Source organism: Dunckerocampus dactyliophorus, chromosome 17, assembly GCF_027744805.1.
Source record: "Dunckerocampus dactyliophorus isolate RoL2022-P2 chromosome 17, RoL_Ddac_1.1, whole genome shotgun sequence".
In the NCBI taxonomy this organism is placed as follows: Eukaryota; Metazoa; Chordata; class Actinopteri; order Syngnathiformes; family Syngnathidae; genus Dunckerocampus; species Dunckerocampus dactyliophorus.
This window is the reverse complement of record NC_072835.1, coordinates 13,451,920-13,478,425: the sequence shown is the minus strand read 5'-3', so window position 1 is coordinate 13,478,425 and position 26,506 is coordinate 13,451,920. Positions and strand designations below refer to the sequence as shown.

The window sequence follows — 26,506 nt, the reverse complement described above, 5'->3', positions numbered from 1 at the left end:
TATAAAAAAAATTATATTCTATACTAGTATATATAGTAGTGAAAATGCAATAGCAGATGACAATACATTTTCCGCAAACTAAGTTTAATTGTTCTTACTATAAATATGCCAAAGATGAGGGGAAAAAACATGAATAAATAAATGAATAAAATACATGGTATGCCTTTACCATATCATCATGAAAATAATATAAAAATTAAATAAATAAATACAATTAAAAGGCAAAGTATTTTTTTTAGTTAATTTAACAAAGATATACATAAAACAAAGTTTTTGTGTAATTAAATGCTATATGAAAAAATAAATTTAATTTCATTATGTTTTTTTTGAAAGTGTAAATAATATCAAATAATATACAAAATAATATAAAGATTCGTCATAATCAAATTAAGTATACACATTGTAACAAAATGCTGGATTGTTGTCACTAGAGTAACTCATGAATTTAACAAATATATATATATAAATACGTTAATAAAGAAAAAAACATATTCAATGTTTATGCTTCCATATCTCTATATTAGAGTAATGTTTATGCATGCATGGTATGGTAAAATAAGATTTAAAATGTCATAAAATGCATATTAATGTGTGTGACCTCCATTTTTGCCCTGCAGTCATCACCATAATAATCATTAATAATTATATAATACTAAAAAGAACTTCTAGCCTACGTATATGGTATGTCCATTTTTTTTTAATTAGATAAAAATAACAGAATTTAGCAAAGAAGTGAGTAAAATGTTTGATAGTGTAGTGAAGTAGGTGTGTTTACACTGAACGAGTGGGAGGGACTGTTGGGGGGGGAGTATCCTGTGAGGGTTGGCGGGGCTGGGGGCGGTGGTGTGGGGTGTTGTATATAAGCCCGGGCAGATCACACAAGTAGCAACACACTGCGAGTGTTGTCATCCGCTGAGAGAGCATTGACAAGCAGACATGGATCCTACAGAGAGTCCTTACGAGTACTACGACTACGACGAGACGGAAAACTCCACCATGTGCGACTACTCCGAGTGGACGCCGTCCTACTCGGTCATCCCCGTGCTCTATATGCTCATCTTCATCCTGGGCCTGTCGGGAAACGGCGTGGTCATCTTCACTGTGTGGCGAGCGCAGGGCAAGCGGCGTGCGGCCGATGTCTACATTGGGAACCTGGCACTGGCCGACCTCACCTTCGTGGTGACGCTGCCCCTGTGGGCCGTTTACACGGCCATGGGCTACCACTGGCCCTTTGGGGTGGCCCTGTGCAAGATCAGCAGCTACGTGGTGCTGCTCAACATGTACGCCAGCGTCTTCTGCCTCACCTGCATGAGCTTCGACCGCTACCTGGCCATCGTGCATTCCTTGTCCAGCACACAGCTTCGCACCCGCGGACACATGCGTGCATCCCTCACCACTATCTGGATGCTTTCAGGCCTCCTTGCCGCGCCTACCCTCATCTTCCGCACCACCAAGCACGACCTGACCAGCAACCGCACCTCCTGCGCCATGGACTTCGGCTTGGTGGTGAGCAACAAGCAGCAGGAGAACCTGTGGATCGCCGGGCTGAGCATCTCTTCGTCCACACTGGGCTTCCTGCTGCCCTTCCTGGCCATGATGGTGTGCTACGGCTTCATCGGCTGCACCGTCACACGGCACTTCAATACCCTGCGCAAGGAGGACCAGCGAAAGAGGAGACTGCTGAAGATCATCACCACACTGGTGGTGGTCTTCGCCGCCTGCTGGATTCCCTTCCACGTGGTGAAGAGCGCCGACGCCCTCTCCTACCTTGACCTCTTCCCGGCCACCTGCGCCTTCCTGCGCTTCCTCCTTCTGGCCCACCCATACGCCACCTGCCTGGCCTACGTCAACAGCTGCCTCAACCCCTTCCTCTATGCTTTCTTCGACCTGCGCTTCAGGTCGCAGTGCCTCTGCCTGCTCCACCTCAAGAAGTCCTTGCACGCCAGCCCCGCCGGCTCCTTGTCCTCACAGAAGACAGAGGCCCAGTCTCTCGCCACCAAGGTCTAGCGATCTGGCACACCTTAAGGACTTGACATCAGGTTTGTGGCATGCTGCTCTGCGGACTGCTCAAGACAGGCTTGTGATTTGAGGGTGCTTTAGCTTTGGAGAACGTTCCAGAAGAGACCAATCATGAAGTAAGACTGTGTTGGAATAGAACTCCAAAAAAGGACAGCACGCCCTTGAATTTGCCGGGTTCTTTTTCTTTTCTTTTTTTTTTTTTTGACCAAATGAAATGTCTGACTTTTTTTTACCTCTTGTTTTTATTTGTTCAGCACTTGAGGTGTGACACCCGTTCTGTTTCTGCATGTGTGTGTGTGTGTGTGTGTGTGTGTGTGTGTGTGTGTGAGGTGCTGGGCTATGATAAGTGTTGTAAGCAGAGACGGGGGTCTCGGGACGCAAGGAGGGAGACAGGGGGTCCAGACAGACAGATGGCAGCTGACAAATGTTTTCAGACTAGCCAATTAAAAGGCGACTACTTTGACAGTGTTGATGTTTATGTGTATGTGTGTGTGGGGGGGGGGGAATTTTTCTCCTTACACAACAAGCATTTTGTAAATATGACATGTTGAGGATTTGTACTTCTGTGTCTATGATTTGTAATAAAAAACTGAAAAAAACAAAGATTTTCTCTGGTGTGGATGTGTTACTTGTTGTGATAGCTTCTATTTTTTCCTCTCTCTCTGATTAGAATGTATTTTCTCCTGCAGTGAATGTTTGCTTCTTCCTGTGGACGCATTGCTGAGGAGAGGCGGTGGTCCTGCCATTGTGTTGCGAAGGGGTTCAACATTAAAGTCTGCAGGAAATGCATGTTGGGACTTCTGTTTCCACCCCACGCATGCTCATAGCAAAGATTCTCTCTCCAATGGAGTCCAATTTAGTGTCTAAATTACACTGATGAATGAATGTGGACGGTATTGAGCTTCTTAGAAGGACATAATCAGCAACAGCAGGGAGACAGAAGGTCCCAACCGGCCTAATCCGGGTCGACTAGTTTCTTTCTAGAGGAGTCGACTTGACTGTTTATGTCTGAATCGGCGCAACTGCATCGTGATGACACAATGCAGCTCAGATGGCCACAAAGGCTGGTCACAATTGTAGAAGCTTGTGGCCTGTGACTAGAGAGTTGCAGGTTTGATACCCACCCTCCTTTAATTGGTTTCGGGGAAGATGTCCACCTGTGCTAGTGTGTTAGTTTTCCCCCTGGTGATAACTATTCATATATTAACTACAAATACAAAACATACACTATTACTAAATGCCAATAGTGACAAATGCAATAAACATAGCCAAAAAAAACAGGGGAAAAAGTAAAAAAAAAAATAAAATAAAAAACATAAGTGACGTCTTCGAAATAGCAAAATTGCAAAAAACAACAAATAGGGTTTTGCGTCATGCACTTTTTAAATACTGATTGCAGCAATATTTGTTTGCTAAAAAGTATTATTATGAATGTAAAACATTTGAAAAATACAGAAATATGAAGAAATAAAGTAAAATTTAAACATATATCTAATACAAAAAACTGTCAATAGGATAACTTTCCGTTTCTGTACAAGTTAAGTGTATTCCCTCAGGGGTCATCAGCGTTTATTGCTGAAGCAGTTATATTTCACAAAAAGACGCCGCCAAAGTGTCTCTGACCTTTCTGCATCAAAGCTATATAGCCTTCAGGGTAACATAATCACCATAGGTTGTTTTCACTCATGTTTCATGACGCTTGCGTGCTCACATTACTTGCTTACATTACAAAAAAAAAAAACATTTCAAGTTGTGTGCACACTGTACAGCTGTAATTTAGCCTCTTTGATGCACTTTGCACAAATGTTTTCACTCCCCTACTGCCAAAACAAGTCATGGAACGCAGATTGATTTTATAGGGATAATATTTTTCCACTTGTATCAATAATTCCATAACAGGATGCAGAAACCATGAAATTAAATTAAAGTAAATCATTACATTTGTGTAATTACATTAAGTTAAACAAATTCAAATTAATTAAAGGAACAGAAAAAACAAATTAAAATAAAAAAACAATAAAATAAATCTAAACGAAACAGATTACAAATAAAACATTAAATTCAATCAAACGGAAGCTGCCCACCGTTCCTTAGTAAGAGTGTGTTAAATGTCGAGAGCAAATACGAGCACCCTTAGCTTTTCCTGCTAAATATCTACACTTTGCATAACAAAAACCATCAAGATACTGCGATTAATCTTCAGACAACTTAAAAAAATATTTAATTTTATGTAATTTAGTTTTAATGTTGACTGTAACAATGACAAATGAATCTTGTTATTTACAATAGATAACTTCTTTTTTTTTTTTCGTTTTTCTGTTGTTCTTCCTGGGCCCTTTTCCCCAGATAAACACTATCATGGCAATTAATTTAAATATTAATATAAAGCAGTATAAATCAAAGTTGTTGCATTCATGGGTTATGTTACAATATCACATCATTTTCCAAACATAATACATTATTAAATTACAATAAAATCTTTCTATATTAAGATATTAAAGCTCCAAACCAGTCTGTATTGTAATAAGCACTCTTTCCTTTGCTTGCCTACTATAGAAACTAAAGTGTGATAGTTTCTGTGGTTGCCAGTCATGAATAACCATATTAATGCGTGGCCATGCTATTGTTTGCTTTTAAATCAGGATGTGCTGTGTGCTGCAAGCGCGTGTCCTCCTGTCATAAATCCAAAGTCAATAAAGCAGGTCACACAGAGAAAATAGACAAACAGGAAGACTGCACACTTTTCCAACAATGGAGGAGAAGCAGGCTGGCATGGTGAGGACGCAGATTTTGGCGGGAAGGGACTGAATCTTTTTCTTGCAGTTCCCCTGAGCAGACTTTACAGGAGCCAGGAGGTCAAACAGGAAAGACATAAGGGCGGTTCCTGATCAGGGATATCCTGTCTTTTTAATGCGTCGTACATTTAAGTGCCTTTGCGTCTTGTTTTTTAAACCCAAATTATGAATCTGGATTTCAGCAGCAGACGTGCAAGAGAGAGAAAACACCTGAAGTGACAAATGAGACGTCTCTTTCTCCCTCCCTTTCAAAGGCATTCACACAAGGCCGCGATCGTTAGTGGAGACACGTCGTTTCCGAGGGTGGTGGTGGTGGAAGATGCTCCGGATCTTGGCCTTATTGTGAAGCGGCCCAGTATAAGTCAGCTAGACTGCACAAAGTGGCCCTTCTTCATCTCTCCTCCCGCATCCTGTCTTTTCCTTTTGGAACTAAAAGGACGCTCTGTGACCTGCAGCAGGCCTGAAGAGGCTCAGCTGCATGCCTGCTTAATGTGATGACTTGCAGGTAAAGCCAATGATAGACAAGCACAGTGTAGCCTAATAAGCACATACAGTGGTGTGAAAAAGTGTTTGCCCCCTTTCTGATTTCTTACTTTTTTCATGTTTGTCACACTTAAATGTTTCAGATCATCAAACTAATGTAGCTATCAGCCAATGACAACACAACTAAACATAAAATGAAATTTTTAAATGAAACTATTTATTATTAAGGGAGAAAAAATCCCAACCTACATGCCGCAGTATGGAAAAAGTGATTGCCCCCTATACCTAATAACCCGTTGGGCCACCCTTGGCAGCAACAACTGCAATCAAGCGATAACTTGCAATGAGTCGCTTACAGGGTTGTGGAGAAATTTTGGCCCACTCATCTTTGCAAAATTATTGTAATTCAGCCACATTGGAGGGTTTTCCAGCATGAACTGCCTTTTTAAGGTCATGCCACAGCATCTCAATAGGATTCCTTTCAGGACTTTGACTAGGCCACTCCATTTTGTTTTTCTTCATCCATTCAGAGGTGGACTTGCTGGTGTGTTTTGGATCATTGTCCTGCTGCAGCCCAAGTTGGTTTCAGCTTGAGGTCACGAACAGATGGCCGGACATTCTCCTTCAGGATTTTTTAGTAGACAGCAGAATTCATGGTTCCGTTTATCACAGCAAGTCTTCCAGCTCCTGACGCAGCAAAACAGCCTCAGGCCATCACACTACCACCACCATATTTTACTGTTGGTATAATGTTCTTTTTCTGAAATGCTGTGTTACTTTTACGCCAGATGTAACGGGACACACACCCTGCAAAAAGTTAAACTTTTGTCTTATCAGACCACAGAGTATTTTCCCAAAGGTCTTGGGGATCATCAAAATGTTTTCTGGCAAAATTGTGACCAGTCTTAATGTTCATTTTGTTCAGCAGTGGTTTTCGTCTTGGAACTCTGCCATGCAGACAGTTTTTGTGCAGTGTCTTTCTTATGGTGGAGTCATGAACGCTGACAACAACTGAGGCAAGTGAGGCCTGCAGCTCTTTGGATGTTGTTGTGGGGTCTTTTATGACCTCTCGGATGAGTCGTCGCTGCACTCTTGGGGTCATTTTGGTTGGCCGGCCACTCCTGGGAAGGTTCACCTTTGTTCCATGTTTTCGCCATTTCCATGGAGTCTGTCAGTTTCTTGATCATTTGACCATCAACTTTTTGTGCAGCAGCAACCAAAGCCTCCCAGATACTGTTCAGGGAGGCGTACCTTTTTTCTTCACTGGAAATCTTACGTTTAAGGGTCCACAAATAGGGTTTAGGTCAGGTGAGAAAGGAGGTCATGCCGTTATTTTTAAAGACCTTTTGAAGGCCTTTACTAGCTAGCCAGGCAGTGCAGTCCTTGGATGCATGAGATGGAGCATTGTCCTGCATAAAAATCATGGCCTTCTTGAAAGATGCACACTTTTTTCCTGTACCACTGTGTGGAAAAAAAAAAGTGGCAGTAGGTTTGGGAGTTGAGTTTGATTCCATCTTCAAACTGAAAAGGCCCAACAAGCTCATCTTCTAATAATTCCAGCCCTTACCAGTACCCCACCTCCACCTTGCTGGCGTCTGAATTGGGAGTGGAGCTCCTTGGCCATGTCTCTGAGCACTGCACACCATGTACCGTACTTCTGGACACTCCAGGTAGATTACAGTTCTGGAATATGGCAGCACTGGAGGATAATGGGTTCCTGGGAGCTTCACGTTAGATTTTTCCCAAATATTTGTTAGTTCATTTGCATGTTTTTCTCTCAACACGTTTCTTGCAACCCTTTTGTGCGCTTGTAACAAACCATTTAATGGTTATGTGGTCACGTCCTAAAATCTTAGCAATTTCAAGAGTGCCTACGACGGATGTTTTCCAGTTTTGGACTTTTCAGAGTCTGTTAAATTTCTTTTCTGGCCCATTATGCCAGAAGAAAAGAAGCTGCCTCATTATTGTGCGCACCTAGTAAAGGGTTTTTCAAGGCCACACCCTCCCTCAGTACACACGTGCACATCACCTGGTATGCTTAAACTCAATGGGCATTCAAGTTTATTCAAGGTGGGAAAATATGCATTAAAATTAGAATATGGTGAAAATACTGACTTGTCTAATAATTGTGCACACGGTGTATTTAATCCCCATTTACTCCTTTCTCCATATCTATTACTGGTAATGAATTCCCACCATATTGTTTTGTATGTCGACCCTTGGCATTTAAAGTTTGTTCTCTTTCTGTGTTTGTCACCTTTTTCTAATTTAAGGTAAAAAAAAAAAAAAATAGAGAATGTGTGGCCAATGGATAGACCACTTATGCAGTAATGAAGGAAAGAAAAAAAGGAAAGGGTGTTGAAATACTAAAATACTCATAAGGTAATATGAGTAAATAAACTGACAGCCTATAGCTTGTGCAATGTTAAAGGAAAACAAAGAAATAAAGATGATAACGTAAAGATAAATAAGTAAAAATGTAGAGCGTGAGTTCGAATAAGTAAAGATATGATAAATCAACAGATACTGCAGTAAAGATGTTGACAGAAACGACGTTAATAATTACATTTGGCTTTCCATTTTCAATTGTCCCTTTATTTTATTGTATGATTTGTTATGGCTTTGTATTAATGTATAGTACTAGTACTGTATTAGTATTTTTGGGAAATTTTATGGTTCAACAAAAGAGAACAAACCTTGTGTCGCACCTTGATGGCGTAATAACAGCGTTTAAGTGGCAACAAACTCAAACATTTTAATAACGTCGCACTGATCCTATTCAAATGAGCTAACGCCTATTTTTCTAAGTGAATGCTGACATCTAGTGGTACAATGACGCCACAACAGGAATATTTGTGTTCTTCCTGTAGTTCCGGAACGTAAATGTAAACGGACCTACGTCATTGTTAGCTAAGAATGCTAAGGCCCTCTGGACTAAAACAAACCTCAATTTCACCCACAGTAAACCGACGACACTCCTTGACATGCTGACCCACGACCAGAAACGGCTGTGGAAGTACGTGGAAGAGGGCAGCTTGCTCAAACTCAAGTCCTACCTGCGGAAGCACCAGGACTTGGACGTGAACTTTACCCAGGGCAAGAGACAGAGGAGCCCGCTGCATCTGGCGTGTAGCCTGGGGGACGACGCCATGCTGCGGCTGCTCCTCGAACATGGAGCTGATGTGCTCCGGAGGGATAGGAAGGGAGATACGGCACTACACGTCGCTGTAAACAGGTCCCTGAAACACGGGAAAACGGGTGAGGAAGACAATGAATAGATTTACATGTTATGTTATCTATGGGATGTGTTGTGGTGTATTTTGAGTACATGTGGGTGGCAGTGGCTTATGTTGTGGCTTGACTAGACTTCAGTTTGATGCACCAAAATATTTTTATGTAAATATGGAATTCATTATTTATAAGAATCCTAAACATGTCTTGCTGGTTTGTGTGAAAGCCGTTTAATACTATTCCACTCCAGTCGTCTGGGTGGCAGTAAACATGTGTTCCAAATCGCGAACTTGCACTTAAGTAAGTACCGTATACTATGTACTGTACAGTGTTTCCTTGGATCCTCAGGGCTTAAATTTTGACAGTGTAGCGCCGTCCCAAAGCCAAATCGATGCACACTTACTGGAAATGACCATCCCAATATTTATCTGTTTTCACATAATCATCTCTCCTTTTTGATTGTGAATTGCAACCACTGGAGTTAGTTCCTCCTCTTCCACTACGTAGCCAAGTTGGCAACGATTGAGGGTGGTTAGGGTCCATCACTGCTAACTCACCATTTGGGGCGTGTTGAGTCACTTTGCCATACTTCTCAGTGTATTTCTCAGTCTTCTCAAAATGCTAAGTGTAGGTATGGTCGCCATCTTGGCTCTGTAGCGGAAGGGAGGACTAAGTTGAGTGGGTGCAATTCACAATTAAAAAGGCGAGAAGAAGAGGAAACAGATTTTAAATTGTCATTTCCGGGAAGTGCGCATCGACCATAATGAATTTGGGACAGCACTACTCTCAGGATCAGAATTCGCACCCTCAGGAACTACGTATGCAGTGTACATAGTATACACACTGAATTGTACTGATGGAAGTATTTCATTTGAGAGACAGCTATAGTGTCTGCCACCTACCCCACATTCCTACTGCAGCTCTATCTGCTGGATATGATGGGTCACTGCACCACTTGGCTCACATTGCAAAATGGTCTGTACTCCAAAAGTGAATATTTAAAAAAGCTAATGATTGATTTCTTCATCCAGCATATGACGACTTGGTTGTGCCTCTCAGAAAGAGTTGTCCGGAGGCCATGAACGCCTCTAACATTGCTGGAGTGACGCCCCAGGACCTCCTGAACTGGACCAAACACTCAGAGGTAGACATCAACCACAAAATGGGGTGTTCAAATATTTCACATGACTTAGTGTAAATGAAATTTATAGAGCATCCTGTACGGGTTAGGGTCAAAATGCCTTGGAAGTCATGGTAGCATACATGTAATACCGATATCCAAAAAGTTGTATAATCATTAGACAAATGGTCTGTAACTACCAATAATAATAACCAATAATAAAGCGCTTTCTCTTTAAATATGTATCACATTATTTTTTAACCTTTTTACAAAATAAAAAAAACAGTGTACAATTAGCACAGTGAGCCCCCGCTCCACCATCCTTTGAACACTCCATCATAATTACTGTATATGCATTACGTGATTTGTTACAGAAGACTGCCGCAAGCACAAGCACCCGGTCAGAGGATGATCCGGAACGAGACTGGATGGAAAAGCTATTTGGCGAATGTGAGGACGAGTTCTGTGAAACATTTGGAGTTTATGACGGTAAAATAAACTCTTATTTAATTTTCTAGCTGTCTGTTTAGGTCATTGTAAAAGTAGCAATGGTGGGTTTTTTTTTTTGTTGGCTTCACAGCGGACGACTTCCTTCCTGTTGATGACGAAGAAGAGGACTATGGGGATTGGGCTGACCGTATTAGAAGAGAATATTTCTCTAAGAAGCACGCAGAAGCTCAGAGAATGGCGGCATCGTCATCGTCTGGCTGGAAGAAGAAGAAGAGCAAGCGAGAAGGAGAGGAGCAGAGCTACAAGGAGCTGCATCAGAGGCTCCAGAAAGAACACGAGGAGTATTTGGCACGTGCCACACGCAAAGAAGAAGAGACCCGTCAGGGCAAGAAACGCCGCTATGATCAGATGTGTGCGGCCACCTTCAACGCCGCGGCGGCTGACGACAGGGAAGCCAAGCTGCTCAGCTACGGCGACATCCCCTGGCCGGCTCCACGCGGCACCGTTCAGGAGATGGCGGACGTGATGCTGCACGGCGTGGACCGCAAGGATGCTGTGGGCTTTCGGAAGGCACTACGGAAGCAACAGACGCTGTGGCATCCCGATAAATTTGCACAGAGGTGCGAGGCAAGGCTCGAGGAAAAGGACAAGCAGAGGATCCTTGATACAGTGACTGCTCTATCGCAGGAACTCAACAGGCTGGCTCAGGGTCTGAGGACGTGAAGTCTCTTCATTAGGTAGACATACACTAAAGAACTGTGGAATTTAACAGTTTATTGTTATTGTGATGGTAGTATCATGCTGAGATCTTATTTAGGGGGGCAAAATATTAATAACTAAAACCACAGTAATAAACAACTTTGTGAAAGAGGGATTTTTTAAAACTTTAAATTATTACGGTTTAGGTTTTCTGTTTATGTGTGGTCTTCTGCTGAATTTACTGTGATCCATTGCTGTATCTTCATGTCTGAGGGTATTCAAGATTAAATCAGATAACATGACGCCCACACAAACATTGTCACATGTTTTTTTTTTTACAGTCTTGTTGTATGGTAGTCTCCTCTTAGTCTAGGTATTCTTCTGAACATGGAAGATGTTTCTACAGGAGAAAGAGCGCTTCCATCAATAAACTGGGTTGGGCCAGGACACCAGATCCAGCTTTAACCAGGTACTGTGATCTCTGTTACATTTAAATGCCATTCGAGGTGTAAATGATTGTTGTTTTAACTTAAAATGAACCCCTCAAATCAAAGTAGACAAAGGCCTGGCCATACCTGGTGAAATATGAGGATTTTTCCCGTGTCCCAAGCGTGGATATAGTCACCTGCAGTACCGGAGATGATTTTAATTAAATTAATCGTTTTGGTTTATAAAGGTTAAATTTACGAGAAACTATCTGAACGTGAGAGCGAGGGGTAAGAAAGGCAAAATAAAAAAGTTTCACGGGGAAAACGCAGGGTTTGACAGGTATGGTTTTGTCACACAAAGGAGAGAAACGGTAGGGCTGCTTTCAGTGATGGTTGCCAGGTTTTTGAAGAACCCACCAAATCTCTGAAAATATATTAATGTTTACAAACGTGTTAACTGTTGTTGAAATAGAACCACTACAGCGTCATGCATAATGACAATGCATTTTTGCTGACTGATTGCAAAATCTAGCTTCAAGTGTTTCTTGTTCGTGTTGACGTCCGAGGGGTATTCGTCATATCTGGCAACCCGGAGCTAGTCTCAATCTGTGTCAATTGCCGGACTAAAAGAAAGGCCCGCGCATCTTGCTCGCACTGTGGTGTTTTCAACGTGCATGGAACCCCTAATTTGACCATCCATTGGATTATTTATCTTTTTTTTTAATCGCCGTTGTCGTTCACAGTAGGCTAGCACTGAAGCGTGTTTTAACGGCGTCATGACAGGTGTTTAAAAAGGTGGCGAGAGCTTGTCTCCATGCAGAAGATGCCCAAGCAAGGCTTTTGTCTTTGCTATCGTCCCGTTTAAACGGTGAGCTGTTTTGAAAAGGAGCAACGCGAATGCAACCGAAGCCAGAATGAAGTGCAGGATAATCCCAAATCATTAGTCATAATTAATCCTCATGCTAATTGGCGAAGGGCTGCAGCGCTCCGTGACGTTCTGCAGGAAATAAACAGATCGGGGTTCAAGATACGACCAAGAGACAGATTTAACATTTAAAGATGGTGTTTCGGAGTGAGGAGATGTGTTTGGCCCAGCTGTTCCTGCAGTCCGGGTCGGAATATGACTGCATCAGTGAACTCGGCGAACTGGGCTTGGTCGAGTTTCGAGATGTAAGTACACAGCCAACATCATTCTCTTTTCAGCTAACATGCATGCGTACTTTGTTGTTATCCTAACAAAAATACTAACATTATTATCCACAAACGTCTCTTGTCTGGCTAGCATTAGGCACACCTGCATAACCCAAAAGCTGTATCAAAAATCCTACTTTTTACAAAGACACCTAAACATGCATGGTTGTAGATGACCACGATGTGTCCCTTTGTGCATCTGCTGATTTTAGAGAGATACTTTAATGAACCTTTGCAGGCAGCAGCCACATTAGCAGACAGTATAGTATCAATAAGAATATAAAATGTAAATAAAATACAATAAAAATAAACACAAACCTCCTTTGTAAATTATGTTTTATCAATAATTATGTATCAATATTGTGTAACCAGCACAAATGTAAAGGTGCAGCGTTGAAATGTGCAATTTGTCAAGAGGTGTAAACAAGTATATCTATATATAGCACATGCTCACATACGTATATACTATACAGCCGTCCCTCACCACATTGTGTTTTGAATTTTGCGGCTTCACTCTACCGCTGTTTTTCAAAAATATATTAATAAATAACTCCTGCTGTTTCGTGGTTGAATACGGCCTATTAGTTTTAAGAAAAGTATGCATATTGAAGCAAATTTAACTTTTTTTTTTGCCTAAATGAAACATTTTCAAGCAAATAAATGTCTAAATGAACTAAAATATGAATATAAGGCAATATAAGGAAGATGCATTCAAGATGCAGTAGTCTACACTGGTCACTAGGTGTCAGTAGGTGAAACATAAGCTCCTGATTTGATCGCTGGAACAACAGGCTTCTGTTGCAGGTTTGAATTATCTCACAAAAGGCACAATAATGATGACATAATAGTCTTCATAATAATAACACGGGCTTCTGTTGCGGCTGTAATCCGAACCCCCAACGTCACTTCCTGTCCACATGTTTGGAACACATGTTTTGCAACACACATACATGAGCATGGGTTTTATTTATGTCTGAAATTGCTGTATTTTCTTTGATTATATGTACTACATTGGGTAATATGAGTGTGAAGGTGACTGTAGGGGGTGTTATTTCATGTCTAGCGGGCTCTAATAATGTTAAAACCCGTATTAAGAAGGTCGTAAACAGGTTTTCTATGCGAAATATTCAATTTCTAGTCCTACTTCGTGGAGATTCAGTTATCACGATCGGGTTTGGAACCAATTAATCGTGATAAACGAGGGATTACTGCACTGTAAATTACATACATCGTACATAAATGTAAAAGAGTCACTGTTTTAAACATACTGTATGTACACAATACCCGTAACCGTGCACGCCGGAAAGCACAATTACTATGTTGTACGCTAGCTAGTTTCATAGTCAAAATTGTTAAAAGTAGTCAACATTTTTAAATCATTTCTTTAATGTCATGTGGGGAAATGAGGATGCCACAGCTGAAATAATAATAATTTTAATAATACTAATAGTAGCTTGGATTTATATGATACATTTTAAATTGTTTAATATGTATTATTAGGCAATATTCACATGATTATTTCAACATCTTAATGACGTAGAAACACACACACCTAAAGCCAAAGCAGCTTTGAGAGTTATATTATTTTAATTTACTTATTTAAAAGAAAAAACTTAAAACATTTTGAGGTGTTTGCATCGATAAAGACAGATGTTGTGATGAAGTTCCGGTATTGGATCTATTTGGTGGGTTAGAGAATAATGTGTGTAATTGCACTTGTTTTGCTGAGTGTGCAGTAAAACGATGACTGTGGACCATGTTGACTGATAACCTGCCACCTCCTGACCTGACTCCCCTTTCAGCTCAATCCAAGTGTCAGCTCATTCCAGCGCCGCTTTGTCAGCGAGATTAAGAGATGTGAGGAGATGGAGAGGATCCTAGGTAAGGCATGGATACCTTGAGGCTACACAGCAAAGAAACAAACCTAAATGACTTTTGTGACTAGGTTACCTTCTGAGGGAGATCCAGAAGGCTCATATAGCTATACCTGAGGAGGATGAGAGCCCACTTGCTCCTCCACCCAGACAAGTGCTGGAGATCATGGTGCGTTTGGACAGTGGACAACCATCCAGTCAGCACCTTCAAATATCAATGAGAACGTTTTCCATTCTTCATTGTGGTGTTGAATGTGTTCTTATGTTCAGGAGCAGCTCCAGAGGCTGGAGATGGAGCTCAGCGAGGTAGCAAGGAACAAAGAGAAGCTGCAGAGGAACCTCCTGGAGCTCATCGAGTACACGCACATGCTGAAGATCACACGCACCTTCATACACAGCCGCTCAAGAGTGAGTGTGTCATTGCTTAGCTTTAGCGTGGCCCGCTTATCACACAGACACAAAAAACACTTATGCACAGTTTGCAATCGGGATGGGAAAGCATAGCTCTCTTTCACCACATGGTCATTTATGAACAAATATGTTGCACAACACAGCAGCAACAGAACCAATATTGCAGTAAGGCGCAAACTGCTCAGCCAGCACTAATCCTGCTGATGAGTTCATTGTAAACAACAGCACAGCATACATGAGTTTCACACAAACAGTTGAGTAGCCACATTTTTAAGCGCATGCAGAGGTAGGTAAAGCTGCTGGATGCTGACCACTCATGATACTTTAAATGCCATCTTATGGAGTTAATTTAGCCACAGCTGTTAATGCCAATGTTTTTTGACCTGGTGCCAATTAGAGACCCCAGTGGTTATTAGCTTTTGTAGGAGACCAGACCAGATCAAAACAAATACAAATATAATATCAAAGTGCTGCCCGGTATACAAAATTTTTAGTATGCCGCCCTAAGTGGAAAGATTTAGACACCACTGCTGTAGAATAAACACATTCCTTGGTGTGAGCTTTGTAGCTTAAAGAAAAGCTGTCAGGAATGATACATTGTCCCTTTCCATAATTAGCATGAGGCTCTTGGTCCCCAGTATGAAGAGTTCCCCACCATGGAGACGGACTCGGTGACGGGGTGCACCGGTATGCAAAGACTTGGAGCCAAGCTTGGGTGAGCTGTCATTATGTACACAATACAAGCAATACGAGGTGTACTTTAAATGTCGACTTCTACTTCTCTTTTTGTAGATTTATTTCGGGTCTAATCCAGCGGGTCAAAGTTGAGGCCTTCGAGCGCATGTTGTGGAGGGTGTGTAAGGGCTACACAATCCTCAGCTACACAGAAGTAGACGAGAACCTCGCTGATCTCGATACGGTGAGATGAAGGAGCGTGCTTTACTTTTAAATGATTTGTGTGTGTAATGTAGCAAAAACTAGGCCTCCAGCATTTTAATTTGTGCACAGAAATGCACAGAAATAATAGAAATATGTACCTGTGAGTGACAGGAAGAAAATCTTTGACTTCCTTGGGCGAGATGCCGCTTTTTGTGAAATTTAGTTTGAACTCCCATTTGTAGTACAACCTCCGCTGCAGATTTTTCCAAATGGGTTTCCTGTCACATTTTCACTCTGTTGACGAATCAGATGCTATTTTATCCCCTAAAATCTTTAGATTAGATTTACTATTGGATGCATTAAATAGTTTTAATGTCCAAAGACAGCTCAGAGGCATTAATGTACCACTCATGATACTTAAAATGCAGCTACAGTCGTTCCTCGCCACTTTGCGGTTTAAATTTCGCGGCTTCACTTTATCATGAGTTTTCAAAAATATATTTATTAATAAATCATATTGTTTTGTGGCTGAATATAGCTTATTATTAGTCAAAAATATACATATAGAAGCAAATTGGTGAGATGTTTGGTGAGACACACAAGCGCCAGACTTGATCGCCGGGAAAAAAAAACCCTGACTTTTACTGCAGGTTTGAATGATCTCACATTAAGCACAATAATCCCAAATAAAAACACACCTTACTGTTGCGGCCGTAACCAACGCCAAGCTAAAACTCGACTCTGAACCTCAGTCGCTTCCTGTTCACCTGCCACTCAGCTACCCTAGGGAGCACATTAATAGCAACACACGAGCACAAGTCTTAAATGGCTTATTTACTCTTATTATGTCTACAATATTCGGTAATACGAATGTAAAGGTGATTATAGGGGTGTTAGTTCATGTCTAGGGGGCTCTAATAATGTTAAAAACTATATTTAAATGCTCATAAACAGGTTTTCTATGCTGTAACTACAAAAATATTAAATTTACAAATTAGGAATCCTGCTTGGTGGAAATTCACTTAGCACGATTGGGTCTGGAACCAATTAACTATGTTAAACGAGGGATTACTGTACTCCCGTCTTGTGGAGTTAATAAAAACTACACCAGAAGGTTGCCTACAGCCACAGCTGTTAATGGCAATGTTTTTGACCTGGCGACTGTGTGATTAATTGAATAAAAGGCGTTAATTGGAACATTAGTAGATAAACGTAGTGGTAACTTGACTAATGGTGTATTAATGTGTGGTTGCAGGGTGAGATAAGCAAGAATGTCGTCTTCTTAATCTCATTCTGGGGAGACCAGATTGGCCAGAAAGTTCAGAAAATCTGCGATTGGTAGGTTCCTCCCGCAGGTCAGCCTCCTCATGGTTCAACTTTTGCTCATGTCGTGTCGTCGTTATCGTCCTCAGTTACCATTGCCACCTTTATCCCCACCCCGAGAATGACGAGGAGCGGGCGGACATGTTGGACAGCTTAAGGACGCGCATTCAAGACCTCAACAATGTAAGACTGCTCACGTCTTCGTAGTCATCTTCATCAAGCGAGTTACCAACGCGTTCCTGCAGGTTCTTCATCGCACCGAGGACTACCTGAAGCAGGTCCTGCAGAAGGCCTCAGAGTCGGCGTATAGTTGGGTCGTGCAGGTGAAAAAGATGAAGGCCATCTACCACATCCTCAACCTCTGCAGCTTTGATGTCACCAACAAATGTTTGATCGCTGAAGTGTGGTGTCCTGTCAGTGACCTGGCCAACCTGCGGAGGGCGCTAGAAGACGGCTCGGTAAGCAATGTGTATACAGTTGTCCCTCCTTTATCGCGGTTAATTGGTTCTAGACTTGATCGTGACACAGAAATGTCCGCAAAGTAGGAGTCAGTTAGACACGAGCTGGTTACCGGTTTCAAGGTATAGCGTGGTATGAAAAAGTCACGGTTTCAAAACCACAAAGATTTAGCATCGTACCGTTTGTACAATATGAGAGAAAGTGGAGGTCCAGCACCGCCACTACGTGGAAATACTTTGTCACGTCTTGTGTTATTCGTTGCGGTCAAAACTGGGCGTGTGCTTTGTTGCCATACGGTGGCCATAGACAGCACAGGCCTCAGGTATGCCCGCGCTGTTGTTGCCGTTGCCGGTCGACACATTGCTCACATCGAGGGTCACCAAATGTGGGGATGTGATTGAGAAAGAGACAGGATAAGTGGTATAAAGCGTTTATTCTCCACTGAACAACAAGCAAAAACCACTTAACAACGCCTCATTTGCTAACAACAATCACGTGACCCAGAAACGGAAGTTTTTGGAAAAGTGATCGATATGTTGACATGTGCATACGTGTTTGTTTTCCTCCTGTCTCGCCACTAAACAGGCTGGATGACAAGAGGTTTCACTCTGTGCATTACTCTCAACACCTGAGCGCGTTGGTTCTATAACACAATGAACGGAGTGAGTGAACCCTCCTGTCAGTCATTCACTTTCTTTGTCCCAGTAGGGAGAGGTGGTATTTAAGCGCTGCACGATCAAATACTTTCTTGGTGCCTGATGTGTATAAAACACGATCTGATGTCAATTTCAGCCCGTTTGCGCATTCATTTTGCAACAAAGAATGAAATAAATAATTAAAAAAAACGCTGGAACTTACATTTCAGCTGCTGTGATTCCCGAAGTATCACCTCATTGTGCACCAAACGCATTTTGCTGCATCCAAAACATGTACTTTGACCAAACTCCGACAAAACGTTACACCCCATTAAACGTAAACAACGTATTCCACACACAATGTTGCTAAAAGTCAATCAAGGAAGTGTATATGCACATGAGCTGACGTCTGCATTGACACACAATGTCAACTTCAGAGTATTTCCGGGTTATTTCTCTGTAGTTTGACCACCCCTGTGTTACACTTTTGATCGTGTTTTCATAGTTAGAGCATAGAAAACCTGTTTACGACTTTCTAAATAATATTTTACCATTATTAGAGACCTGTAGGCATGAAATAACACGCCTTTAGTCACCTTTACACTCCTATTATTCTTTGCTCATTGCTCAACTGTAATGCGCAGGCTACGGGATCACTGCAGGGACACAAGAGACGGCCGCTGCTTTAAACATAGCATGCTACCAAGCTAACTACTTAGCCTTCAATCTGTTTATGCTAAATTAAGAAAGGGTTTCAAACGAAGAGGGAAAGAAGAACCCTAACATACCACTTCCACACGGAATGGGAGGAGAACTTTTTTTTCACGATGTCATGTAACTGATGTCTAGTGACCAGAATAATACATATAACTTGTCCATAGCAAACCACAAAACAGCGGACATGTATTCATTTTCAAAAACCATGATAGAGCGAGGGAGTGATGTTCCAACCGCGATGTAGCGAGGGACGACTGTATTGTTTTCAAAAATCCCTCATATACATTTTCATGTTTTTACGGTTGCTGTTCTTCCTCTACTGCTAGAGAAAAGGTGACGCAACCGTTCCATCGTTTGTGAACCGCATCCCGACTGCTGACACCCCTCCCACTCTAGTCAGAACCAACAAGTTCACATCAGGATTTCAGAGCATTGTGGAGGCCTACGGGGTGGGGGATTATCGCGAGGTGAGCCCAGGTAAGCATCACACAAAATCATCTTAACACACCAAGAACCAGTTAGTATCTGGCCTGAACACCATTTGCCTCAAATACCACATACGTCAATCCAGAGCATTCCAGACATGCTCAATGGGTGACCACGCACGTGCGAGTGTAGGAGACAGCGGTGAATTGAATGGAGGCGTTAAGTGGAGCATTTATGTTAACCCTATTCAGAAGGGAAAAGCATGTAAATGACATGCTTTTTTAAAATCCAACAGCACCTTACACCATCATCACCTTCCCCTTCCTGTTCGCTGTCATGTTCGGGGACCTCGGCCACGGCATGGTCATGAGCCTCTTCGCACTCTGGATGGTGCTGACGGAAAAGAAGCAGACGAGGAAACGTTCCAGTAACGAGGTGCGAGTGTCCTTCTACCCCGCACACTTGAATCATTATAAATGTTGTTATAGCAGGCATTATGCGTCTCTCTGCAGATATGGGCGACCTTCTTCAACGGGCGTTACATCATCCTCATGATGGGGCTCTTCTCCATCTACACTGGCCTCATTTACAACGATTGCTTCTCCAAATCGCTCAACATTTTCGGCTCGGGCTGGAGCGTCAAGGCAATGTTCACCAGTCAGCGTTGGACGTACGTTCCTCCATAGCAGTGGTTCTCAATTATTTTCTGTCATGCCCCCCTTAGGAGACGCCGCCCCTATTTTGAATACTATTGAGAAACTGATAATATCCATTTATCTGTACTGTACAGACTGAACTCAAAACTGAAACCAGGAAAATGCAACAAAACAGAGAGCTGTGAAGCACACAAGCATATTCAAGAGTCAAATTACATGTTGATTACGATAAATTCGTACACGTTGGCAGGTCTGCAGTAAGACTGAAAGCACTCCCTGCTTCTCACGCACCCCCTGATGGTTCATCGCGCCTTCTGTGAAATCAAACTGTCCACTTAGGAAGCAACACAGACTGACAATCAATTTGATATGCTGTTGTGCAAATGGAATGTACAACAGGTGGACACCAAGGCACCCCCAAAAGTAGCAATAATAATAATAATAATGATAATAATAATTAATTTGATTTCCATTGATCATTTTTGTGTGATTTTGTTGTCAGCACATTCAACAATGTAAAGAACAAAGTATTCAGATTCATTCATTCATTCAGATCTAGATTGTGTTATTGTAGCGTTCCCTTTATTTTTTGAGCAGTATATTTTCGTACTTTATCATAGAAAATGTGTTAATTTCATTCAACATTATTGCATTTTGTCTCAGGCAAGAAAAGGTACTTAGAAATTTGGAGAAAATTATTTGAATTTTTACATAGATTTTTGTTTTTGTAGTTATGATTTTTTTTAAACTATTTTCTAATATCAAATCAAATTGAACAACCATTGGGTTTCATCTTTCTATTAATATGTTAATATATTAATATATATTTTATATTAACCTCTTAAGATATTACTAACATAACATTTATATTAATATACAGTATCCAAATTCATATTATATTATTGTTATATATTATTATTGCACATGTATTTTTTAAACATGATTTCTGTTTACTTGTGTACTCGTTTACAAGCATATCTTAAGGTTTTCATATTTGTTTGCATCAATTACCTGAAATTGTGAGCTAATTTCTCAAAATTGAGTACAATAATATTCAAATTATATGTGAACATTAATAATAAGTATAATAATATATTCACACGACTCCCCTGCTAAACGTCCCATAGAATGTTTTCCTACAGCCTCTGGAAACTTACCAGAATTTCCCCCCTTAGCATACCTAGTTATCTATATTTTATACATATGTACATTTATGAGCTTTGACCTTAATTGATGTAACCCGTGTTGTACATTCCAGGAACAAAACTCTTCAAACAAATGCTTTGCTCACGTTAGACCCCAACGTCAGCGGAGTGTTCGCTGGCCCATACCCCTTTGGCATCGATCCTGTGAGTAAATCCGCTCAAGACACAGTCCAAATGATGTCTTGTATCGCCCACTGTATTTTGATTATTGGCAAAGATATGGAGCATGGCAGTCAACCGGCTGTCCTTCCTCAACTCGTACAAAATGAAGATGTCAGTGGTCATCGGTGTCATCCACATGAGCTTCGGTGTTGTTCTGAGCGTCTTCAATCACCTGTGAGTCACTGCAGCTATTTTTTTATTATCATTATTTTTGCTTTGCTAGTCTTAATTGTTGCCCTCTGGTTTCCCCACCAGGCACTTCCAACAGAAATACGACGTTTATCTGCTCTTCCTGCCCGAGCTGCTCTTCCTGCTCTGTCTCTTCGGCTATCTGGTCTTCATGATACTCTACAAGTGGCTAGCCTTCAGTGCGCGGGACTCCAGCCACGCTCCCAGCATCCTCATCCACTTCATCAACATGTTCGTCATGCAGGGCAAGGACATCACTCCTCTGTACCCGGGACAGGTATTGTCAGCTCCGGGTGCGCTTTTACGCCTGGTTATACCCTAGAGCAGGGGTGTCAAAGTCATGCCATGGAGGGCCAAGAAAGTGCAGGTTTTCTTTCCAGCCGGTCACGAAAGCAGGTGATTTTAATGGTCAACACCTCCTTCAACTTGAGAAAGCGAGCTCTTCAAATAAATCACCTGGTGTAGAAACTGGTTGGAGAGAAAACATGCAGTGTCTCAGCCCTCCATGGCACGAGTTTCACATGTGCCCTAGAGGGATGTCCTCGTTTGTCCGCTTTTTGGGCAAAACGTCCAAAAGTTCAACTGTGCCCTGGCTTGCATTGCTGTTTTAAGTCTGTTTGACTGTCTTTGGCTCGTCTTCTTACAGTAGCTACTAATGCAGTCATTGGGCACTCCACATGTCAATCATTCTTTGCAACACCACTGATTGGTTGTGATGTCACTAATAAAGTTAATAGTGCAAAATAACTCAACAAATGATAAATACTGTATAGCAATATCAACTATGTAATATTACAAATTAGAGTGTTGCATTAGCATTATCTTAAAGAAAATAAAGCTCTTTCTCTGACTTGCAACAAAACCACTTCTCTTTCTGGTTGTTTTATTATATTTTAGTGCTCTTGTTTATTTCCTTCACAGACGGGTCTACAAATGTTCCTTCTCGTGGTCGCCCTGCTGTGTGCTCCCGTCTTGCTTTTAGGGAAGCCTGTTTTCATGTACTGGATGCATCGTGGAGGCAAAGGCCTGCGCAGGCGCAGAGTAAGTCTAGTCCACCGTACAGTATTGCAGCAGCATCTTGAGTTTTCCGCACAGTGATTTTGAAACTCGCAGGGCTATGAGAGGGTGAGGCGCGCTAGCGAGGATGACAGTTCAGCAGCGCCGTCCTATGAGGATGATGAGGAAGAGGGGCTTGATGAGATGACCCACAGAGATGCTCAGACGGCCAAAGAGGTCAGAGAGACACCAGTGACCTATTTGGCTATAAAACGTATGTATTGGAATGTATGTAAAAATTCAACATTTTGCCCATCATCCACGATCCTTATGTGGGACATGAGCACATATGTCTTTCGCTTTTCAGTGCGCTCTAAAGATATAAAAACAGCTAAAAAGACACAGCTAAGAATGCACGTAATGGGAATCACCTATTCCGCCTATAAAGCCTTCTGAAAAAAGCGCCAACAACGCTTCATTTACATATAATGTGACGTAACCAAGCTACAGCAGCATTGTTAGTATTATTATTATTATTATTAATATTGTTACGCTGAAGAACTACTTTACTGGCGTATTGACACCTTGTCACGCCACACCGGCTAGCCACTAGCCGGCGAGCGACTAGCTTCACCACACACTCGCCCGCAGCACGTCAGCACCGTGCGCACAATGCCTAAACCACTACTGAAAGGTAACGCTACATATTGGAGCTGCCGCTACTGCTGCTGTGTTTTTGTTTTTGAGTTTGGAAAAGTTCATGCTAGGTGTCGGCGTTCCTTTCTACGTTGCTATGTAAAATCAATGAACTTAGGAAGTTTGGGTAATTCTTAAAAGGACCAAAATACTGTAAGTATTACATGTTATCATGCATGTACCTGTTACTACATGGTTACAGCATGGATATAAAACCATAAAACCTTGATGGAGGTTTTTGGAGGTCTCATAGGTGTGTCCCATTACGTGCAGTAATGTGTTGCCTCTTTTTTTAAGTTTTTACACCTTTAGAATGCCCAAAAAAGAGAAATTCATGTCTTACGTAAGGATTGTGGATGATGGGCAAAATTGTAGTGCAGTTTTCCTTTAAAGGTCTCCTATTATGCAAAAGTGAAGTTGCGAGTTTTCATGACATGGTTAGTTATGTTTTATTTCTTCTCCAGTTTGACTTTGCGGACGTGCTCCTGCACCAGGCCATCCACACCATCGAGTATTGCCTGGGCTGCATCTCCAACACGGCGTCCTACCTGCGACTCTGGGCTCTCAGCTTGGCGCATGCGCGTAAGTGCCATCACCACAGTAAATCCATCAAGGCACAATTTTTGAGACGGATATGGAGTGCTTCATGTTTCTCATGTTTGCTTATCTGTATTGGTTGTGTAGAGCTGTCAGAGGTACTGTGGGACATGGTGATGCGACTTGGCCTCAAGATCACAACGAGAGTCGGCGTGGTGTTTTTAGTGCCCATGTTTGGCGCCTTTGCGCTACTCACTGTGTCCATCCTGCTGGTCATGGAAGGTTTGTCGGCGTTCCTCCACGCTCTCCGCCTCCACTGGTGAGTCTCTGCCACAGTATAAATAATACAACAGATGTTGATGTCCACAAGTAAAAATCGTACATTTAGGGGTGGCTGTTGTTATCTCTGAATGTCTTGAACTCCTGTTTCCGTACCAGTGTCGTATGGAGCAGAATAATCCTGCCATAGCCGATGTCAAGTTGTTCTATTTTTAGATTGCAAACTACAGCAGACCCCCACAAAGAATTGCAAATAATGGACGCACCCATAAAAAGCCCTACTCGAAGCCCAGCAATATGCATCTCAAAGTTGCTGAATGCATTTTAGACATTATGGAATAATGATTTTGTATTAGTATACAATATTGTACTATTGAACCGTACAGTTACACGTAGGGATGGGAATCGAAAACGAATGCCACATTTTCAATCCGTGCATGCAGGCGTCCTCCACCCCTTTGGAGAGGGTGTTCTCCACAGCTGGAGACACCATAAGTCCAGAAGGATTGTGTATCCTTCCTGAAAAAGCATATACTGTAGGCCTATTTGCCGATACTACAGTATCTGCAAAAGAATTGTTAATTCTTTATACTGTAGTTGATGTTTGTAGAATTGCACAATGCACAGTTCCATTGGACTTGACTGTACTTGTGATTGGCTGACAAATATTTTTTTCTGGGGAACCTCTGGTACCCTAACGAGGAGGCTGCAGGCCTCTGAAGACCTCACTGTTGGGTTTGTAAGGATAAGTTGACGCTAATCGACCTGTTTGTTCTCCTTTGTTCCAAATGAGAATCAATAAAGAATCGAATCGTTAAGCAGAATTGAATGAAATCAGTATCGTAAAAATCTTATCTCTTCCCATCCCTATTTACACAACATTGCGTCTTGCCAAAGTATCTTCCTGCTGGAAAGTGTTGAGTGGATTTACTTGTGAGCGTCCTCTGCCGCATTCATGGCTGCAGCACTCTTTTCCCCGGCAGATAGCGGCAAACAAAAGATTTACAATTTAAAGCAGAGACAAGAAATCTGTGAATTTGTGGGGGTGTAAATGCCAAACTGCAAATAAGCGGAGGATCTACCGTACTTCAGATGAAACTTGGTTGCAACTAAGTAGTACACTCGATTTTGTCTCACATGCTGCGTTATATTCCCATCGTTTAACCCGAAGGCTTTTAAACTTTGATAAAGAATCTACAAAAAAATGTCAACATTGCCCCTTTTTTGCTTTTCTAAAGCATCATTTGATTTATTTCTCCTGTTTTAAGATTAAAATGCAAGTGTAAATGTTTGATTTCAGGGTGGAGTTTCAGAACAAATTCTACCACGGCACAGGCATCAAGTTTGTACCCTTTGACTTCTCCCTCTTGCCATCGGTTTTTGAGCAAGACGGCCTCCTCTGAAGTGTCGAATACCGGCAGACGCCACGGCCTTTTAACTGGGAAGGATGCTGCATACTGGGGACAATTCTCACCTTGAAGCCTCAAGACGATGAGAAGTCACTCTCGTAGCAAAGTGTTGTTGTTTTTTTCGACCATTTTGAAAATACAAAAAGCAAATCTTATCTGCTGTGCTTACTACCTTACTTCTCCAGCCAGCAGACCTCTCTGTGTGCACATCTGTCGATGATTTAACACTGCAGTTCGAGGCACACGGGTGAGTTAACTTGCATTGTGCTGCGTAAACTAGTTACACTGTATTAGAACCGACTGCCACATAGCACAATGTAAAGTTAGCAAAGTATCCTGACATAGTGCCATAAAGATTTACTTCTCCAATTCTCTGTCAAAAATGGCAAAAAAGCACTTTTCAGAAATGATTGTATAAAGGGTCTCCTTGTGTATGATTGTGATGATGCCAAAATTCCAATAATTAGTTAGCCGTTTGCTTATTATTATGGAAATTCATTTATTTAAGTGTAACTCTGCCCCTATATTCTGCAGACCCATAGCTGCCACTGCTTATTGTATTTGTTATGATTAATCATGCTATTTATTTTTTAAAAACAACTCTCTGTACAAGAGTCCAATATTTTACCATTTTGATGTGTTGAATAAAGCCTTCGCAAGCAAATACAGAACGTGTTTTAATTTATTATTATAGTGCTCTTGCGTTTTTACATGTGACATTTAGCTCCTGCTGCGTGGTGGCCTAGTGTTTATCACATCTTCACAGTCGGGAGATCTGGGTTTCTTGTGTCTATCTTGTGTGGAGTTTGCATGTTCTCATGCGTGGGTTCTCTCCAGATACTTCCTCTCATATTCCCAAAACGATGCATGTTAGGCAGATTGGAGACTCTAAATTGTAGGCTTGAAAGTGAGTGTGAATAGTTGTTTGTTCTATTTGTGTCCTGTCATTGAATAGTGACCAGTTCAGGTCTCACCCAAAGTCTGCTAGGATAGGCACAGTGGTTAGCATGTTGGCTACACAGTCAGGAGATCTGGAAGATGTGGGTTCAAATCTCCGTTTGGGCATCTCTGTGTGGAATTTGCATGTTCTCCCCGTGCATGGGTTTTCTCCGGGTACTGTGCTTTCCTCCAATTCCAAAAATATGGATGTTATAGGTTAATTGGCGACTCTATTGCCCATAGGTATGAATGTGAGTGTCAATGGTTGTCTGTCTATATGTGCCCTGCGATTGGTTGG

The 26,506-nt window shown here is 41.7% G+C and overlaps 3 protein-coding genes across 5 annotated transcripts; all 3 read left to right on the top strand.

The window, feature by feature from the left end:
- Window positions 1–857: 857 nt before the first annotated feature.
- Window positions 858–3,401, top strand: LOC129170190 (apelin receptor B-like). Its single transcript, XM_054757476.1, has one exon. It carries the CDS (start codon window positions 937–939, stop codon window positions 2,005–2,007), a length of 1,071 nt encoding a protein of 356 aa, XP_054613451.1. The 5' UTR covers window positions 858–936; the 3' UTR covers window positions 2,008–3,401.
- Window positions 3,402–8,193: 4,792 nt separating this feature from the next.
- On the top strand, window positions 8,194–11,100 carry nfkbil1 (nuclear factor of kappa light polypeptide gene enhancer in B-cells inhibitor-like 1). The gene is made up of 4 exons (XM_054757255.1): window positions 8,194–8,555; window positions 9,560–9,672; window positions 10,023–10,137; window positions 10,229–11,100. Exons 1-4 carry the CDS (start codon window positions 8,282–8,284, stop codon window positions 10,819–10,821), a joined length of 1,095 nt encoding a protein of 364 aa, XP_054613230.1. The 5' UTR covers window positions 8,194–8,281; the 3' UTR covers window positions 10,822–11,100.
- Window positions 11,101–11,821: 721 nt separating this feature from the next.
- On the top strand, window positions 11,822–26,408 carry atp6v0a2a (ATPase H+ transporting V0 subunit a2a). 3 transcript variants are annotated; one of them, XM_054756740.1, is made up of 20 exons: window positions 11,822–12,395; window positions 14,219–14,297; window positions 14,362–14,459; window positions 14,561–14,698; window positions 15,340–15,416; window positions 15,494–15,620; window positions 16,836–16,918; window positions 16,993–17,086; window positions 17,149–17,361; window positions 19,041–19,191; window positions 19,436–19,575; window positions 19,653–19,810; window positions 21,055–21,145; window positions 21,219–21,337; window positions 21,419–21,629; window positions 22,274–22,393; window positions 22,466–22,585; window positions 23,509–23,626; window positions 23,729–23,900; window positions 25,161–26,408. In XM_054756740.1, the coding sequence occupies exons 1-20, from the start codon at window positions 12,285–12,287 to the stop codon at window positions 25,261–25,263; spliced, it is 2,523 nt and encodes an 840-aa protein (XP_054612715.1). In that variant the 5' UTR covers window positions 11,822–12,284; the 3' UTR covers window positions 25,264–26,408. The 3 variants fall into 3 exon arrangements, with proteins under 3 accessions (XP_054612715.1, XP_054612714.1, XP_054612716.1); XM_054756739.1 differs by having other exon boundaries at window positions 15,319–15,416; window positions 25,161–26,405; XM_054756741.1 differs by lacking the exons at window positions 23,729–23,900; window positions 25,161–26,408 and having other exon boundaries at window positions 15,319–15,416; window positions 22,466–22,622.
- The last annotated feature ends 98 nt before the right edge of the window (window positions 26,409–26,506 follow it).

Bases quoted from the DNA above. Each gene is read 5' to 3' on its own strand.
- nfkbil1 (XM_054757255.1), top strand. From the start codon at position 8,282: ATGCTGACCCACGACCAGAAACGGCTGTGGAAGTACGTGGAAGAGGGC. The intron at 8,556-9,559 runs GTGAGGAAGACA...TTCTTCATCCAG, and splicing joins CCTGAAACACGGGAAAACGG to CATATGACGACTTGGTTGTG. The intron at 9,673-10,022 runs GTAGACATCAAC...GATTTGTTACAG, and splicing joins ACTGGACCAAACACTCAGAG to AAGACTGCCGCAAGCACAAG.
- LOC129170190 (XM_054757476.1), top strand. From the start codon at position 937: ATGGATCCTACAGAGAGTCCTTACGAGTACTACGACTACGACGAGACG.
- atp6v0a2a (XM_054756739.1), top strand. From the start codon at position 12,285: ATGGTGTTTCGGAGTGAGGAGATGTGTTTGGCCCAGCTGTTCCTGCAG. The intron at 16,919-16,992 runs GTAGGTTCCTCC...TATCGTCCTCAG, and splicing joins GTTCAGAAAATCTGCGATTG to TTACCATTGCCACCTTTATC. The intron at 21,630-22,273 runs GTATTGTCAGCT...TTTCCTTCACAG, and splicing joins CTCCTCTGTACCCGGGACAG to ACGGGTCTACAAATGTTCCT.